The sequence below is a fragment of the Orycteropus afer genome, unplaced genomic scaffold (genome assembly GCF_000298275.1).
Source record: "Orycteropus afer afer isolate SDZICR_OR568_19922 unplaced genomic scaffold, OryAfe1.0 scaffold00049, whole genome shotgun sequence".
Lineage (NCBI taxonomy): Eukaryota > Metazoa > Chordata > Mammalia > Tubulidentata > Orycteropodidae > Orycteropus > Orycteropus afer.
Genome location: NW_006921636.1, coordinates 7,917,060 through 7,936,462, shown reverse-complemented (window position 1 = coordinate 7,936,462; position 19,403 = coordinate 7,917,060). Strand labels below are relative to the sequence as shown.

Genomic DNA, 19,403 nt, shown 5'->3' with positions numbered 1-19,403 from the left:
TGTGGAGGGTCAAGGAAAGGTTTATATATGGAGGGAAACTTTCTTTGTTGGTTGCCAGGGGTGGGAGGGGAGGGGAGGGAACACTAAAAAAAAAAAAAAAAAGCATTGACCTATGTCACTTTAGTTTTGTGTATTTCACTGTCATGAATTACATTTCAATAAAATGCATTAAAAAAGAAAGAGTGAGCAAGAATACCTTGGACAGAAACCTGCTGGAGCAGCTATCCCAGATGGACACGCCCCAGGACATGCTCTGTTTGGCCCCCATGATGTGTGACAAATTTTAAATCAAGTTGACAACTGAAAATCAGGAGCCCTCACCTAAGGGTCCCAATTCCTAGATTCAGAAACAGCTGGCCTCAAGAAGGTGGCATTTCCACACTCCTCCCACAAGCCTTGGGGGGGCACTGCTACGTGCCAGAGAGCAGCAGTGGTTCAGTGGTAGGATTCTCTCCTTCTATACAGGAGACCTAAGTTCAATTCCCGGCCAGTGCACCTCAGCAGCCACCACCTGTCAGCGGAGGCCGCCAAGTAGCTGTGCCGCTGCTGAATGGGCTTCAGAGGAGCACCCAGCCTAAGGGGGGCCAGGAAGAGAGGGCTGGTGATGTGCTTCTGAAAACCAGCCAATGAAACCCCATAGATCACAAGGATCTGCTCCGCGTCAGAGAGCAGGGCCAGGTCACACCCCGCCCACTGTGGGTAGCGTCACCAGGAGTCAGGGGCCAACTCCACAGCAGCTCAAGCACCAGGCACCATGCTCCTCACTGAGAAAACAACAGGGAACAAAGCAGCCCCAGATCCCTGCCCCATGGAGCTGAACTTCTAACAGAGGTGACAAAAAATCATCAGCACGTCAGAGTCAGGTCAGACAGTGTGAGCTAGCAAGCCGGGCAATGAAGAAAGATAAGGTGAGAGACTAAGATTCAGGGGGAAATAGCTCCCAGGAATGAATCCCATCTAGCGCTACCCAACAGCTGGGATCCTAGCACCAGCTCCCAAGGCCAAAGCCGCGCAGGAAACGCCCTCGTCGACTTCCCTACTTCCAACACAAGTGTGATCCTTTTATGGCTGTTTTAATGGTCGGCAAAAGCCCCAAGCACCATTCAGAAAACGGAATTCTATGAGACTGTGTTATGGATTGAATTCTGTCCCCCAAATAAGTATTGAGGTCCAAACCCTGATACCTGTGGATATGGCTCTGTTTGGGAATGGGGTTTCCTTTGTTACGGTAATGAGGCCTTAATAGTGCAGGGTATGTCCTAAACCCGATCAGAGCGCTATAAGAAGATCAGATCAACACAGAATCCATCACAAACAGGAAGAGCAGAGGTGGCAGGTACATTTCCAAGGAATGGGGAAATAGAAGTCCAAAGAAGCAGAACTTTTCTCCTAGAACCAACACAGAGAGAGCTTCTTTGAGAGCTAAGGCCCTGAATTCAGACTTCTAGCCTCCTTCACTGTGAGAAAATAAATTTCTGTTCTTTAAAACCAAAAAAGAAAGAAAAATAAGGCAGGGTAAGGGGACAGAGAATGGCAGACGCTACATGCCCAGTGAGGGTGGACAGGAAAGGCCTCTCTGGGGAAGGACATCTAAGGAGCAGAGGCCCAACAAAGCATAGGGAGGGAGCCTCAGGATCTCTGGGGTAACAGTGTTCCAGGCAGAGGTGACAGCAGGTACAAAGGCCCTGAGGCATGGAAGAACAGCAAGGAGACAAGTGTGTCTGAAGGACAGTGAGGGAGGGCGAGAAGAGACAGAGGGCCTGAGAGGAACTCCAGATTAGATCAAGTAGGACCTTGCAGGCAGCAAGAGACAGGAGCTGGGGTTTTGTACTTAGTGGGCGAGGAGCCCCTGGAGCCCCACGAACTGACTTCCATTTCACTACTACGTTGAGGAGACTGTTGGGGCAAGGGGAGACCCACTGGAAACCCCAGCAGGGGTCCAGGAGAGAGGTGGCATGCAGGAGTTAGGAGTGGCTGGACTCTGGACAGATTCTGATGGTAGAACCAGCAGGATTTCCTAATGGGTCAGATGTCAGGTGAGAGAAAGACAAGAGGCAAGACGAACACCAAGGTTTGGCCTGAACATCCAGAGGGTGGAGGGGCCGTTTGCTGAGACGGGTGGGAGACGGGCCGGGGCAGAGCAGAACCAAACATTCAATTCTAGACATTTTAAGTAGGAGATGCCTGTTAGACATCCAAGTACAGAAGCTGAATGGATGCGAGGACGAGTCTCAGGTTCAGGGGAGAGGTCCCAGCAGGAAGTCATCAGCTTAGAGATGGAGCTTAAAGCTGGGGCAATGCCCACACAAACACTTACGCAGTGATGTGTACAGTAGCATTATTCATAATCGCCAAAAAGGAAACAACCCAAGTGTCCATGAACTGATAAATCAAACGTGGCCCACTCCTACAAGGGAATATTATCTGGCCGCTGAAAGAAACAGAATGGGCCTCATGGAAGAGGAATGGGGGTTACTGCCTAACAGGTACAGTGTTTCTGTCTGGGGTGACGAAAATATTTTGGAAAGAGATAGTGGTGAAGTTGGCACAACAACAAGAACAATTTATGGTCCATCCACACACTAGATACAACACAATATTACAAAGCAGGTAAAAGAACGTGTATGTCCCTGGGTCTACGATCACAATATATGTATATGTATTTCAGAAATTAAAGAAAAAAATTGATTGAAGGAATAAAACATTTTGAAATGGGGAGACATTTAAAGATATCCGTGCCAAATGTCAGAATGCTCCTACAATGTATTACTGATGCATCTAGACTCTTTTGGGGAGGGGGGAAGGAAATGAAGCTCTGATACAGGCTACAACATAGATGAACCCTGAAAACATTATGCTGAGTGAAGAGAAGCCAGATACAAAAGGCCACACACATATTACATGATTTCATTTATATGCAATGTCCAGAATAGGCAAATCCATGGAGACAGAAAGTAAACAAGTGGTTGCCAAGAGCTGGAGGGATCGGAGGGGGAGAGGAAGTGACTGCTCATGGGTACAGGGTTTCTTCTGGGAGATGATGGAAAGGTTCTAAAATTGAGTGTGGTGGTGGACTGCGAAACCCTGTGGATATACCAAAAAAAAGAAAACAGAAAAGGCCACGGGAGGGGAGGAGGCTGCCATGGGAGAGGGTCGAGAGAGAGGAAAGGCTAGGACCGTGCAGAGGGCCACCTACGCTCAGAGGTCTGGGGAAGGAGGGAACCAGCAAGGAGATGGGAGAAGATACGGCCACAGGAGTAGGAGGTACGTGGGAGCCCACGGGCACCGGAATGCCTGCTGCCCCTTTAGACAGGGACCGCACCATCACGTTGCCCCAGGACCATCCCTGACCTCACGCACTTCCATTATGCCCCAGGCCCTCCCAGCGTCCAGGATCAGGTGGGATGCGCCGAGGAGCAGTGTCTGGGTCCATCTTGTTCACATCTGTATGAACCCCGAGCTGCCGTACAGCCAGTGCACAGTGGGGGCCCCAACGAGATGTGTGCACGATCAGGACAGACAGTGATAGGCAGGGTGCCCCTCGGACACCTGCCATCTGAGCATGGGCCATCACCCTAAACAGAACCATTTCCCTGGAAATGTCCATGGAAAACTCAGCAAAAGCTGAAAACGCCCAGGTCCAGGCTGAAGCTGGAATAGAGCGTTCTGGTTTTCTTCAGCAATGTTCAAAGTCAGCCTTTTGAAGCTGTCTCCAAAGAGCCTTTCATTCTTGCCTCTTCCCTCTCACCCACCCAGGCTCCTCTACCCTGGTCGCCTATGTGACGTGGAGTTCAGCTTAAACAAGGGGCCTCAGAGGGCCACAGGGACATCTGTGAGGGCGTCAGAATCTGAAAGGGCTGGAGGGGGCATCTTGGGGGCCTGAGTTCAGCTGCCCCAGGCTGATGGGATCATCTTTAAGATCCACTGGAAAACCTGACGGAAGGAGGAAGTGAAGGGGCATGAAAAGCTCCCCTCAGGCCCAGCTGCTCTCTGATGCAAACGTTCCGGCTGCGGGTGCCAAAGGCCAGGACACTGAGCAACTCTGTCAGGCGGGAACATGGCGTGTCCCCACAGGAATCTGAGGCCCTGCTGACTGGTCCCTGGGCGCCCTCCCAGCCCAATAAACACAGCTGGAGACGGAGGAAGTGGAGCGTGCCTCCGCAGAGCGCACACGGGGCAGTGTAAACAGCTGCCTGGTCAGAAAAGCAAACCCACGGCCAGCTTCATCGGCGTTTCCTGTGGGCAGACATTCTCCCATCGGTTCCTGGCCCTGGTGTCTCTACTTTCCTGCAAATCCAGATCCTAGGAATCCCGCCGGACCAAACGCTGGCCCCTGGGGGTGAGCAGGGCACCGAAAACCTCCAGACCTCACGGCAAGAGCTAGCGGCTACCCATACAAGCAGGTCCAGCCAAACTGGTTGTTAAAATATGCTGCAGAAGCTAATGCTCCAAGTGTCCACTGAGACCCTGAAACTTCCCCAAGATCCAGAAACCATAGGGCTGACGCCCAGGGGCCCTCCAGGACCTGACCCTAGGGCTATCGCTGGCAGTTCTTCTAATGGGTCAAATGTTGAAGGTCTTAAAACCCCTGGAAGAATGAGCACACCAGCCACCAAGCCATGAAACACAGGCCACCAGCTTCGCCAGGCCCCCATTTAGGAAACTAAGATCAACATCCAGATACCCAAGTTTTGGCAGCTGAACTCTCCAAGGTGCTGCTCAACAGGCCATGCAGTTCAATGGTTGGGGGCAGCACTCTGAAACGGAACTGCCCAGGCACAAATGGTGGTGTCTGCTGTTCACCTGTTGTGCAGCCTTGGAAAAGCCACTGCCCTTCTCTGTGCTTTAGCTGCCTCATCTCTAAAATGGGGCTACTCATAGTACCTCCTTCACCAAGTTGTAGCAAGAATTAAGTACATGTGTAATCATCACAAGGAGCTCTGGTGGTATAGTGACATTTGACTGCTAACCAGGAGGTTGGCGGTTCAAACCCACCAGCCACTCCTTGGAAGGAAGATGAGGCACTCTACTTCCATAAAGATTTACTGCCTCAGGAACCCAGTAGGGGTGGCTGTAAGTTGGAATCGACTCAATGGCAGTGACTTTGGTTTGGTCTGGTGATCATCACAACAACCCTAAGTACTATTAATACAAACTCTGTATTATACACGAGGAAAATGCGGTAGAGGGCAGTAAAGTGATCTGCCCAAAGTCACACAGCTGGTAAGTAGCAGAGCTACACTTCAAACCCAGGCAGCTGGCTCCAAAGCCTGGCTCCAACCCAGAGCTCAGCAAATTTTTCCTGTAAAGTCCAGATAGTAAGTATTTCAGATTTTGCCGGCCACATCCGGTCCCTGTTGCATATTCTTCTATTTTTTCTCCCTACAACCCTTTAAATTATAAACATTATTCTTGTTCACAGGCTGTGCAAAAAAGAGGCCATGGGCTGGCTTTGATCCACGGGCACAGGTTACCAACCCTGCTCTAAACCACTACATCATGAATCCAAACCAAACTCATTGCTGTTGAGTTGATTCGGACTCGTAGAATCCTGCAGGATGGGGCAGATCTGCCCCCACAGGGTTGCCAAGGCTGTAAATCTTTATGGAAGCAGGCTGCCTCATCTTTCTCCCATGGAACAGCTAGTAAGAGTCAAACCACAACCTTCTGGTTAGCAGCTGAGTGCTTAACTGTGGTGCCACTAAAGCTCCTCACTACATCATAAAAGCCAAAAACAAACTCACTGCCAATCGAGTTGATTTGACTCATAGTGACCCCTCCTAGGGCTTCCGAAGCATTATCTCTACAGAAGTAGATTGCCCAATCTTCCTTCTGAGAAGTGGCTGGTAGGTTTGAATCACCAGCCTTCTGGTTAGCAGTCAAATGCCTTAGGCACTACGCTACCAGAGCTACCCACTACATCATAAATGCTGGCAACTAATTCAAGTTTTGAAGACACAACAAACAGGCCAAATGAAACACATCTATGAGGCCAATTCCATCCACAGGCTACCAACTCATGAACTCTAGCTGGAATTTCTTCCAGACCAAGGGGTCAAAGCAGCTACCAGACGAGTAGCAACTGGGATCTTAAATGCTTGCAAGCAGCCATCTAGATGCAATGATGGGTCTCCCCTCATCCAGAGCAAAGAAGAAGACAATCAAAGATGCATAGAAACAGTTAGTCCAAGCAATGGGTAGACAATGCGATCCTCAGCCTATACCCTATGAGACCAGAAGAACTAGATGATGCCTGGCTACCACTTTCAACCACTCAGAAAGGGATCAGTGCAGGAGATCCTGGACAGAGTGGGAAAACAATGTGGACCAAAACTCAAAATCATTGAGGAAAAAAAAGGACCAGGTCTGCTGGTCTGATAGAGCCTGATGGAACCACTGAGACTAAGGCCCCTAGCTGCCCCTCAGGTCTGGAACTTAACCCACTCCTGTGGCTTCCAGCTCCTATGAGCTGAACAGTTACATTAAGTAGATACACTCTTTGGAGAGATCAATCATGGGAGAATAGAAGGGCGGTGTATGCACAGGGAGACAGATCAGGGGGCAGGAGTGCATGGGAGGGAAGGATACAGGGAAGAGGTAACTACAGGGAGGAAGTGGGAGGGAAGCTGTTGCATTGTGGAAAATTGCAGTCAATGTCATGAGACAAAGTGTATGTGAGTTGCTGTATGGAAAGTGAATTTGCTCTGTAAACTTTCACCCAAATCACAATAAAAATTAAAAAAAAAAAAAAAAAGGCAGCTGCCAGAACAACTGCAGAACTTTTGGGGGCCTGGTAAGGGATCAACAGCACAAGGCCAGAGGAGGTGTGGGGAGAGCTGTGTCCCACCCCTTACTGTGCTGCCCTGTACCGGGCTGCACATGGTACAGTTCTTGGACAGAGCTCATGGCCAGGGTTTCATCACCCACTTCCTCCAGCAGAAAGTCAAGTTCAGGAATGCCATAGTGCCTTCTTCCTCCTCCTTCTTCCACTTCACTGAGAAAGGGCACACGAGGCCCCTGTGAGCAGGAGCAGGAATGAGGCATCACCAGGCAAATTAACCCCAGCAGCAAACCACCAGGGAACAGTCAGATGGTAGATCTTTAGGACAGAGTCAGGGCAGGCTGGGACCAACAGCTGCCATTTCCAAGGGCTGAGAGCAGTGGCTGACAGAAGAGCCATCCACTCAGCTCAAGATCTGCCCAGAAGCAGGCTTGGAAGCTGAGACTCAAGACTTCTCAGGTGCCCACACAAACAGCCAAATCCTCCCCCTGACCTGATGTGTCCTGACCAGGACACAAACCAAATGAGTTTGGTTTGGATTTATGATGTCAGGTAACAACAGCTGTGTGGGCAGTGATTGTCTGCTCACCCACCTAGCATCTACCTCCCCTCTTCCACAAACAGTCCAGATTTTGGTGTGAGGGGTCCATCTGTCCCTACCCACAGTCTTGTGGGCTATGGGATCTAGTGATTGGTTCCAGGTTGGAGAACATGAGTCAAGTATGAGCCAATCAGAGCTCCCTTGCTCAGACTAATTGGTTCAGGGATGAAGCACCTGACCTAGATCTTAGCCAGTAACAGCACAACATTGCCCTACTCATTGCCATTGGATCAGAAGTTGAACACCTGACCATGTCTCAACCAATCAAAGCAAAACACTACCCAGCTCACCACAGTCATTGGATCAAGAGTAAGGTATTGTGATTCACATTCAACTGAGGCGCAAACAATCCCAAATATCACATTACCCTGGCCACAGGTGGCCAAAACCTGAGATGAAAGTCTCAGGACTTTTGTTAGAGCTACTAGAAGTGAGGTTCATGCTTTCCTGATGACCTTAAACTTGAGAAGGTACAAGCCAGGGTAACTAAAGCCATCTGCTGCTACCACACTGAAAACAAAGCTAAACAGTAGAAAGCAGAGTCGGACAAAAGAGAAAGGAACAAGGTCCCGGGGACTTCATTTGAACCCTGGAGCCAGCCTCGCTCAGAGCCAACACTGCCATTAGGCTTTGCAGTTACTGGCACTAACAAATTTTATTTTTTCCTTAAACCAGTTGGACCTGGGTTTTGTCACTTCAATTACAGGGCATGACGTCAGAGAGCACCTCACCTTGAGGAGGAGGGGGTACTTGCATATCCTCTGAATCGGAGACAGAAGGTAGCCCTCCAAAGGGATGTCCGTGGTCTTCCGGCCTCCTAGAAGCATGCAGCTCTGCAAAGAGACAGAAGACCATCATTAAAACTCACTGAGGACCACATGGAGACTTGGCCACCCTCAGACAACCATGGGAAACACTCAAAACATAGCTTCGGACATTCACTTTAGAAGCAATTTGTCATCACCTAGGGGAGTTGAAGGAGTCCCTGGGTGGCATGCACATGGTCCAGCACTGGACTACTTTTCAAAAGGTTGGCGGGTCAAGCCTACCCAGAGGCACCTCAAAAGTAAAGCCTGGCAATGTGCTTCCAAAAGCAAGCCTTAAAACCCTATAGTGGACATCAGGGTCAACTGGCATAACACACTGCACAAAACACTGTTCTACCTCCTACTTTGGCAAAGTAGCCACTGGGATCCTAAAAGCTTGCAAGCTGCCATCTAGATGCAACGATGGGTCTCTCCTCGTCCAGAGCAAAGAAGAATGAAGAAAACCAAAGATTCATGGAAACAATTAGTTCTTGTGACTGGTACACCATGCAATTCTCAGCCTATATGACTATGAGACGAGAAGAACTAGATGGTGCCTGGCTATCACTGTCAACCACTCAGAGGGGGATCTATGTAGGAGATCCTGGATAGAAAGGGAAAACAATGTGGAACAAAACTCAAAATCATTCAGAAAAAAAAAAGGGGGGGGGACCAGGTTTGCTGGTCTGATAGAGCCTGGTGGAACTACTGAGACTATGGTCCCTAGCTGCCCTTCAGGTCCAGAACTGAACCCACACCTGTGGCTTCCAGCCAAACAAAAGACAGGCATAGGAGTTGAACATGTACCTGAGGTAGATACACTCCTTGGAGACAACCATCATGGGAGAAATAAGGGCTGTTTATGCACAGGGATAGGCACAGGGAAGAGGTAACTATGGGGATGAAGTGGGAGGGATGTTGTTGCATTGGGGTAAATTACAGTCAATGTCATAAGACAATGTGTGTGTGAACTGCTGTATGGAATGGGAATTTGCTCTGTAAACTTTCACCCAAATCACAATTAAAAAAAAGCAAACCACCCTATAGTGACTGTAGTTCTACTCTGCACACATGGGACCACCAGGAGGCATAATCAACTTGACAGCCACTAACAAGCAAGGAGTCTCTGGGTGGTGCAAACAGGTGACAGGCTCAGCCAGTCAGAGCTCACCCAGAGGTGCCTTGGAAGAAAGACCTGACACCCTGCTTCTGAAAAGTCAGCCACTGAAAAAACCCTTGGAGCTCAGGGCCACTCTGACACACACGGGGTCACCAGGAATCAGAACTGACTCAATAGCAACCAGTAACTGGTTAAGGAGAGCAGACATGAGCATATTCCACAACCCAGTGCACAGTCTAGAACACAGGTGGGCAGAGTAGGACCCATGGGCCGCATCCTGCCCACAGCCTGCTTCTATCACGGAAGTCTCACTGGAACCCAGCCACATGCATTCGTTTACATAGCGTCTGGGGATGCTCTCTGGCTACAATGCCAGAGCTGAGTAGTTACAACACAGACCACAAGGCCACAAAGCCTAAAATATTCACTACTGAATCTTTTATAGGAAAGTTTGCCAGCTCGTGGACTAGAGAAATTTCACACAGATGCACCAGGAGACAGGAATGAAGACATTCAAAACAGCCTTGTTTGGAACAGCAAAAATTGGAAAGCGGCCTAAATAGCCATCACTCACCAAAAAAACCACACTCCCTGCCATCAAGTTGATTCCAACTCATAGCAAGCCCCGCTGAGTTTCCAAGGCTGTAAATGTTTACAGAAGCAGACTGACTCATCTTTCTTCTGCAGAGCAGCTGGTGAGTTCAAACCACTGACTTTTGGTTAACAGCCTGATGCCTTAACCACTACACCACCAGAGCTCCTCATTCATCAGCTGGAGAACAGAAAAATGGGTCAGCTTGAACCACCAACCTTTCAATTAGCAGTCGTTTGCACAGTAGTTTGGAAGTAGACTGTTGGCATCCCACACAGGGACTCCTTCAGCTCCCCTCAAAACCCAAATTCACTGCCATCGAGTCGATTCTGACTCACAGCAACCCCATGTGGGTTTCCAAGGCAGTTAAGTCTTTACAGAGGCAGATTGCCCAGTGTTCCCTCCAAGGAGTGGCTGGTGGGTTTGAACTGCTAGCCTTCTGGTTATCAGTCAAATGCCTTAGGCACTAAACCACCAGCACTCCTTTCAAATCCCCCAGGTGTTGCCAAATTGTTTCACGGGTGAACCTCAAGCACATACTATTAAGCAGAAAAAAAAAAAAAAAAAAACAGAAGACTGTGTCTCATGCGATTGTTGTTAGGTGCCATGGGGCCAACTCTGACTCACAGTGACCCCACATGACAAAGGTAGAAATGCCCCACGTTTTCTAGGCTGGATTCTTCACGGAAGCAGATCACCAGGTCTGTCTCCCGTGGAGCTGCTGAGTGGGTCCGAACCACCAACCGTTCGGTTAGCACCCAAGTGCCATTACGTCCCCAGGGCTCCTGATATGTACCTTATGAACCCATACAAAAAGCTTTGTATTTTTTATTTATTTCTTTATTTTTTTAGGATTTGGGTGAAGATTTACAGAGTAAATTCACTTTTCATACAGCAGTTCACATATACTTTGTCTCATGTCATTGACCAAAATTTACAATGCAGCAGCTCCCCTCCCACTTCCTCCCCATAGTTACCTCCTCCCAGTGTCCATCCCTTCATACTCTTCTGCACCCTGAGCTATCTCCCTGTGTATAAGCAGCACTTCCTTCTCCCATGATTGTTCTCTCCAGGGCGTGTGTCTACTTGAGGTAAATGTTTAACTCACATGCCTATATTTTGTTTGGCTGGAAACCACAGTTGTGGGTTCAATTCCAGACCTGAAGGGCAGCTAGGGGCCATAGTCTCAGTGGTTACACCAGGCTCCATTGGACCAGCAAACCTGGTCCCCACCTTCTTTTTTTTTTTTTTTTTTTTTTTTTTGCCTCCAAATGATTTTGAGTTTTGTACCACATTGTTCTCCCTCTTTATGCAGGATCTCCTACATCCCTTCCAAGTGGATGGCAGTGGTAGCTGGGCACCATCTAGTTCTTCTGGTCTCATAGTTGTATAGGTTGCAGATCGGATGGTGTACCAGTCGCTAGGACTGATTGTTTCCATTAATTTTGGTTTTCTTCTTTCTTCTTGACGAGGAGAGACCCATTGTTGCATCTAGATGGCAGCTTCCTAGCTTTTAAGGTCCCAGTCGCTACTCGCCAAAGTAGTAGGTGGAACAATGTTTTGTATAGTATGTTATGCCAATTGAGTTTGATGTCCCCTGCGACTATGGTCCCAAGCCCACAGGATCAACTACTCGGTCCCTCTGGGTAGCTGGCTGTGACCAAGTAATGACCATAACCTTGCCCCTTGTCAGCTCTACTATATACCTGGGAATTCTGATCATTCACATGAACTTATAGGCCCATTGTCTGCCAACCCTGTATATGATCTTGGATACACTCTCCATTTAGACATACCTAATTGTTTAGCTTGTTCACCCATCTATCTGTCCCTATACCCATGTTTGCTTTCACTGACAACTCAGTATTGTATATGCAAAGGGGTTCATATTTGTTGTTTGTACTGCCCATGTAACTCTCTCTGTCTTTCTCATCCTCAATGCTGCCATATTGGTCACTCACATTTGGTACATTGCCCTTCTCTTCACCCAAATCAATATTTATCTCTATCTATCTAACAGCATTCCCTCCCCTTCCCTCCCACCCCTGGTAACCAACAAAGAAAATGTCCTCCAATACATAAACCTTTCCTTAACTTTTACAATAACGGACTAATACAATATTTGTCCTTTTGTGACTGACTTATTTCGCTCAGCATAATGTCCTCCAAGTTCATCCACGTTATGCAGTGTTTTGCAGATTCTACATTATTCTTTAGCATTGCATAGTATTCCATTGTGTGAATGTACCAAAGTTTGGTTATCCATTCCTCAGTTGTTGGACATCTAGGTTGTTTCCAAGTTTTGGCTATTGTAAATAGTGCTGCGATGAACATCGGCGTGCATATATCTGTTCTTGTTATGGCTCTCACTTCTTTAGGGTATATACGTAGTAATGGGATGGCTGGGTCAAATGGTATTTGTATTTCCAACTTTTGAAGGAATCGCCATACTGCTTTCCACAATGGTTGTACCATTTTACAGTCCCACCAGCAGTGTATGAGAATCCCAATCTCTCCACAACCTCGGCAGCATTTGTTATTTTCTGTCTTGTTGAACTTTGCTACTAGTGCTGGAGCAAGATGGTATCTCATTGTTGTTTTGATTTGCATCTCTCTAATAGCTAATGATCGTGAGCATTTCTTCATATGTTTGTTGGCCGCTTGAATATCCTCCTTGGTGAAGTGTCTATTCATATCTTCTGCCCATTTTTTAATTGGATTGTTTGTCTTTTTGTTATTGAGGTGTTGGAGTGTTCTATAAATTCTAGAGATAAGTCCCTTGTCAGATATGTTATTACCAAATATTTTTTCCCAATCTGTAGGTTCTCTTTTGACTCTACAAAAAGCTTTTTAAACATGCAAAACAAAACAGAACACCATTATGTAGAGAACGTATGTAGCAAAACATGAAAGATGGAAAAGCAAGTAACATACCAAACTCAGATGGGTATTGCCTCTGTGGAAGGAGGGGAATGGGGTTTGGAAAGTGAGGTGGGAATCTTCAACTGGTGCGCAAGGGTCTTCCTTCTTTATCTGGGAGCGGGGCACATGAGTGTTGTCCTGTGGATAACCAGACTTTGGCCCACAGAGTGAATCCTACCAGGAACCAAATTCAGGAGACCGTCACTCCCACACTCACCACCAGCTCCTGTCACTGCATCCTCCCTCGTCAGTACGCCCTCTACGCAGTCTCTTGCCAGGGCTCATTCTGCGCCCAGTAATACTTCTAAACCATCATCTTCTTCCATTGTGAACACCGATGGAGAGCTGGCAGTGTACCACCCAGGGCCCTGATCCTGACCACCAATGAAGTGAACCACCCTATGAACTGAAAACGATCATAATTCCCATTTCACCGCTCAGGGAACTGAACCTCGGGAGGGCATTCTCCCATGGTTACCCCAGAACAGGGGAGCCTCAGAGCGAGGGTCCAGACGGAAAGCTAGGCTCAGAGCCACCCCGGCTGCCTGTCAGGGATCTAAATGGGTCTTCAGCTTTGAGAAGCAGAGTCTGGGGCCCTGGCTCCCCGCTCGGACAGGAGCTGCCTGGCTCCCACCCCATGTCCACCCGCCCCTGTGTCTAACTCTGGCACAGATGGGGGACCGAGGCCGTGGCAGCTGTGAGATGCCAGGCCCCACACTGCTCACACGCAGGCCTTTGTCCTTGGAGCCAGCACTTGCCACAAGCTGCCCCTGTGATGTCAGCTCCCGGCAGAGAGAGGGGAGCCTGGGGGTGGGGAAGCGCTTTCCAGAAGCCCCCGGGAACTTGGCAGGAGAAGGTGTTTGCACAGGATCATCACAGCCACCAACTAGACTTGTCCCTAAACACTCTATAGATTTTTATTTCACTTGAGCTCTGGTGGCGTAGTGCCTCGGGCATTTGACTGCTAACCAGAAGGCTAGCAGTTCAAACCCACTAGCCACTCCTTGGAAAGAAGTCTGGGCAATCTACTTCCATAGAGATACTGCCTCAGAAACCCAATGAGGGGTTGCTATGAGTCAAACTGACTCAATGGCAGTGAGTTTGGCGTTTTGTTTTTTTAAAATTTTCATTACAAAGACAAAAAAAAAAAAAAAAAAGCCACCACACACATGCGGCCACCAGTCACTATTCTCTTACTACAGGGAGGTGCTCGGGGGACAAACCTTTAAGAATCATCTTCTCGCTGTTGGGTGCCATCAAGTCAATTTCCACTCAAAGGACCCATGTGACAAAGGAGAACTGCCCCACAGGGTCTCCTAGGCTGTATTCTTCACAGGAGCAGATCACCAGGTCTTTCTCCTGCAGAGCCGCTGGGTGGGTTCCGACCACTGGCCTTTCAGTTAGCAGCCTAACTGTAGTGCCAATGGAGCTCCTTAATTATCTTCTTTGAAAAAAAAAAAACAAACCTAAATGCATTGCCACCGAGTTGATTCTCACAGCAACCCTGCAGGACAGAGTAGAACTGCTCCACAGGGTTTCTAAGGCTATAATTTTTACAGATGTCTCATCTTTCTCCTGCAGAGCAGCTGGTAGGTTTGAACCACCAACCTTTTGGTTAGCAGACAAACGCTTAACCACTAAGCCACCAAACACCAAAAGACCAAACTCACTGCCATCGAGTCAGTTCCAACTCACAGAGACTCCCATTGGATTTCCAAGGCTGCCAATCTTTACAGAAACAGACCATCTTATCTTTCTTCCGCAGAGTGGCTGATGGGTTCAAACCACCAACCTTTTGGTTAACAGACAAATGCCTTAACCACTGTACTACCAGAGCTCCTTACTGAGCCAGCAGGGTTCTCTAAAGAGCTTCTTAAACCCTCTTCATGTACCAAAGTCATTCTGGTGAGATTTTGATGTTACCATCATTCCAACCTCTAAACGGTGGCAGCCCTTGGGCCCAGCCGCAGGTCCTCCTTTCTCTCTACACTGCCTTCCTGGCTGATCTCATCCAGCCCCATGGCTTGAAGCACCATCTTTATGCTGAAAACACTCAAATTCACATCTCTAGTCTGGCTCTTTCCCTGAACCCCAGACTCGAATCTCCGACTGCAGGCCCACCTGGCTGGCTAACAGGCATGTAAATGTCACAGGTGCAAAACAGACTTTTTAAATTTCCTCCCATCCCTGCCCCTACCGCAGCCTTTACCATCTCAGGAAATGGTAACTCCATTAATCTAGTTGTTCAGGGCCAAAACCCTGGAGTCATGTTGGACCCCTCTCTTGTATTAGATTCCAAAGCCAACCATTTGGCAAACCATGTCAGCTACTGCCTGCAAACTCTATGTGAATCTGATCACTTCCCATACCACTAGCACCCTGGGCTCAGCTCACAGCAGCTCCCACCCAGACTGTTGCAATAGCCTCTCCCTGGTCTCCCTGCTGTCACCCTCACACAGCCAAGGGGGTGGCTTCGAAATGAACTAGTCATTCCTCTCCCCATATCCTCCGCTGGCTTCCCATCCCACTCAGAATAAAACGACGTTCTCAAAACCAACGCCACGGGCTCCAACATGGATGAAGCGCACGGACATTATGTTGAGCGAAGGAAGCCAGACACCAAAGAATGCGGTATGATGCCATTCATTAGAAATTCTAGAAGAGGAAAAATCTATGGGGAGAGAAACTAGCAATCAGCACAGTGGTCATGTCCGGAGGCAGAGAGGGACGTGGCTGGGAAGGGTCTGAGGGAACCTTATGGGATGATGGGAATGTTCTAAACCTCGTCCTCGAATGCTTACATGGGGTATGCACACATGTACAAATCCATCATGCTATGGGTGCATTTACTGCACGTATGCTACAAGGCAATATAGAAGCTTTTTTTAAAATCTCACATTTTTTCCATTTATTCCTCAGAGAACTCACTCAACTCACTGCCATCAAGTTGGATCTGACTCATAGTCATCAAAGTCACCCATGACAAAGGCTAGGAGCTGTCTCCCAATTACTCTTCTTCCCCAACAAAAGAATTTCTAGTTGGTCATACAGTGTTCATCTCCTACAGGTGCCATAACAAATGACCACAAACTTAGTGGCTGAAGGCAACACAAATCTACTTTCTTACAGTTCTGAAAGATGGAAGTGTGAAATGAGTCTACTGGGCTAAAATCAAGGTGTCTGCAGAGTCTCTAGGCAGACTCCTTGGCCTTGCCTCTTCCAGCTCCTAGAGGCTGCCTCTACTCCTTGGCTTATGGGCCCTTCCTCCATCTTCAAAGTGCATCACTCCAATCCTTGCTTCTGGCACCATATCCCCTTCTCTGACTCTGAACTTCTCCTGCCTCCAACTTATAAGTAACCTTCTGATTACCTTGTCCAACAAGGTAACCTGGGATAACTCCCCATCTCAAGATCCTTAAATTATTCCTATCTGCAAAGTGCTTTTATAAGATGACATTTGTATAAAGTGACATTCACAGGTTCTAAGGATTAGGACATGGACATCTTTGGGAGTCATTATTCAGCCTACCACACATACCAAAAAAAAACTAAACTCACTGTCATGGAGTCGTTTCCAACCCATAGCAACTCCTCCTTGGGTTTGTGAGGTGGTATTTCTTCAGAAGTAGATTGCCCAGTCTTCCCTCTGAGGTGTGGCTGGTGGGTTTGAACTGCCAGCCTTCTGGTTAGTAGTCAAATGTCTTAGGCACTATGCCACCAGAGCTCCCTCCTTACACAGCTGCCCAGAATAAAGCCTACATTTCCCAGCCTCCCTTGCAGGTAGGTGTGGCCTGTGACTAAGTGCTGGCCAATGAGATACAAGTAGCAAAGATGTGCACAGTTTCCTGGTCTTGCCCTTAAAAGAAGGGGATGTATGCCTTCCTTTACAACCCTCTTCCTCTACTCTACTTCACTGCCTGGAATGTGGATGTTTTATGTTGGAATCTTGTTGTCTTTGTTGGGTGGTTCTGAGTCGATTTCAACTCACAGTGACCCACGTGACAGAGTAGAACTGTCCCCAATGGGTTTTCCAGGCTGTAATCTTTATGGGAGAAGTCCTGATAGCACAGTGGGTAAGTGCTCAAGTGCTAACTGAAAGGTTGGCAGTTCGAACCCACAAGCTGTTCTGTGGGAGAAAGATGTGGCAGTCTGTTTCCGTAAAGTTTACAGGCTTGGAAATCCTATGGGGCAATTCTACTCTGTCCTCCAGGGTTGCGATGAGTTGAATCAACTCAAAGGTAACAGGTAATCTTTATGGGAGCAGATCACAGCTGTGGGTGTGTTCAAAGTGCCAACTGAGTACTTAACCACTGTGTCACCACTATTTTAAACCATGTAAGTGAGGGTCACACACTGCAGATGTAGAAGAGGGACTGAGAAGAGGCCCTGAGCCCTGCCACCAGAGCCCCTATACCAGCTCTAGATTGAATACATGCATATGACAGAGAGGTGCACCTCTAACTAACTTACAGCACCATGGTCATCTGCGGTGTCTGCAAAGCAGACAAACATGTCTTAACTCACACACAACAGACAGTGGTTGTAAGGCTCACACACGATAACGAATGAGAACCTGCTTTATACACAAGCAAAGCTCTGCAATCATCGGGAGATCATCACACAGATATAAAGCGTTTGGCATGACCAATTTCCATTCCCAACCTTCTTCCACAAACCAACTGTCCTTAAGGGACCACCTCACCTTCAGCCCCTGGTATAGGAGAGAAGCAGGCTCTGCCCTCCAGCTCCAGAGGCGACCAATCAGAGAGTCATTCTATCTGCAGCAATTGGTTCAGGGAAACGCTCTTGAGCCAAGCTGTGACAATGAGCATCAGATCCAGGCTTTTTGCAGCTACTCTTGGGAAAGGGGCACTGGAGTTACTAGAAGCCATGTTGCTACTGCTTGGGGAGAGTCTGCCTGGGAACTGTGCCGAGGCAGACAAGAAGAGAGCCAAGAGAAAATTTCCTGACACTATGATTTGAACACCTGGATTTTGCCATGCCTGAACTGAAGCTCTCTCACACCTTAAACTTCCCAGAAAAGTGAATATGTCAATTCATCCTTTCTCTTAAACCAGTCTCAGGAACTTCCCGTAAGATGGGGGAATAGGCAGACAAGTGACACAGATCCTCTTCAACAAAGAAAACAAAAACCAATTGACAGAGATACAGAAGATATTCCTGGAGCCCTGAGCTTTGAAAGGAACTACATAGAAGCAGACTAGGCACCAACTAGTGGAAAAACCTGAACGAAAACAGTGAGTACAAAGATGGTCGGAGCTGTGGACTGTCAGCTACTCTGATGGGACCAATAGCCTGAATATTTCCAAGTGGTGTTGGGACCTGAGAATTGACCTAAAGATCAGACCTGGTCACCAAAGGCTACAGGGATGACTGCGCTGATGGCCTATGACTAGGAAGGGAAACAGCAAGTAGGGAGACAACCCGAGCTGTTGACTTTCTGCTGTCCAGAAGGCACAGCCATTTTGGATATTTAAAGTGACTGAGGGTGCAGCCATTTTGAATGTTTATAAGAGGCAGCCATTTTGGATATTTACAGTGACTCAGGGCATAGCCATTTTGAATGTTTACAAGTGGTGGCCATTTTGGATATTTAAAGTGACCCAGGGCACAGCCATTTTGAATCTTTGTAAGTGGCAACCGTTTTGGATTTTAAAGTGATAGCATTCTCATTCGGATTCCAGGGACCCAAGAATAGGCTCTGTTTGCCAAGGTCAGCAGGGACATACCAGAGGCTGACAACCGTAAAGGAGACAGGTGGTGAGTGTGTAAGTGCTGTCAACTAGTGAACAGAGGAGCACAGCACAGTACCCTGCTTGTGTAGATAATATAAAAAAAAAAAAACAAAGAAAATGAAAATCGTAGGCAAGTCACTCCAACATACAATCACCAACTAAATATAAACCCAAAAATGTCACAAAGCCTTGGAGACAACAGAGCATCACAGTCCACACACAAGAAGCAAGATAAAGCAGGATAAACAAGGGGCCAGCATATAGACCCAAAACACATCCCTGAGGAAGACACAGCATTGGAAATCCCCGATAAGGAATTCAAAATAATTATATTTAGGTATCTTCATAAATTGAGAGACAGATCAAGGAAAACACAGAGAAAACCCTAGAACAATTTCAAAAGGTGTGGTGGTTTTGTTTGTGTGTCAACTTGGCTAGGCCTGGTTGAGTGGCTGGGCAGCTGGATGTAGTATTCCCCATAATGAGACTGGTAATCAACTCCATGGTGGAATCTACTGGGAGAAGCTGAGTAGCTGCCTTTGGGTATGTGGTCTGCTTCCTGTATATAAGGAGAAGCTTTGAGAATGGTCTCTAGCCTTTGGCATGCTTGGACCCTGCACGTAGCCATGTCATTGCTCAGCAGGCTGCTATGCTCTGCTGACCTTGGGACTTACAGTGGACTTAAGTTAATGGCCTGCTGTATGGATTGGTAACATCGGGACTGTGCCTTTTCACTTGTCAACCTTGGGGCTTCTCAGCCTCAGCAGCCAGCAGCTGTCTGAGTGAAGAAATGCCTCTAGCTCCAGTGGGCCGGGAGCAGGAGGC

General features: G+C 47.9%; 1 protein-coding gene across 1 annotated transcript in view; it reads right to left on the bottom strand.

Annotated features, from left to right (window-relative positions):
* PREX1 (phosphatidylinositol-3,4,5-trisphosphate dependent Rac exchange factor 1) overlaps window positions 1–19,403 on the bottom strand; it is a 254,992-nt gene that overhangs the window by 119,061 nt on the left and 116,528 nt on the right. The window contains exon 5 of the mRNA XM_007938333.2: window positions 8,114–8,215. Within this exon, the coding sequence (XP_007936524.1) occupies window positions 8,114–8,215 (102 nt within the window). The remainder of the gene's footprint in view (window positions 1–8,113; window positions 8,216–19,403) is intronic.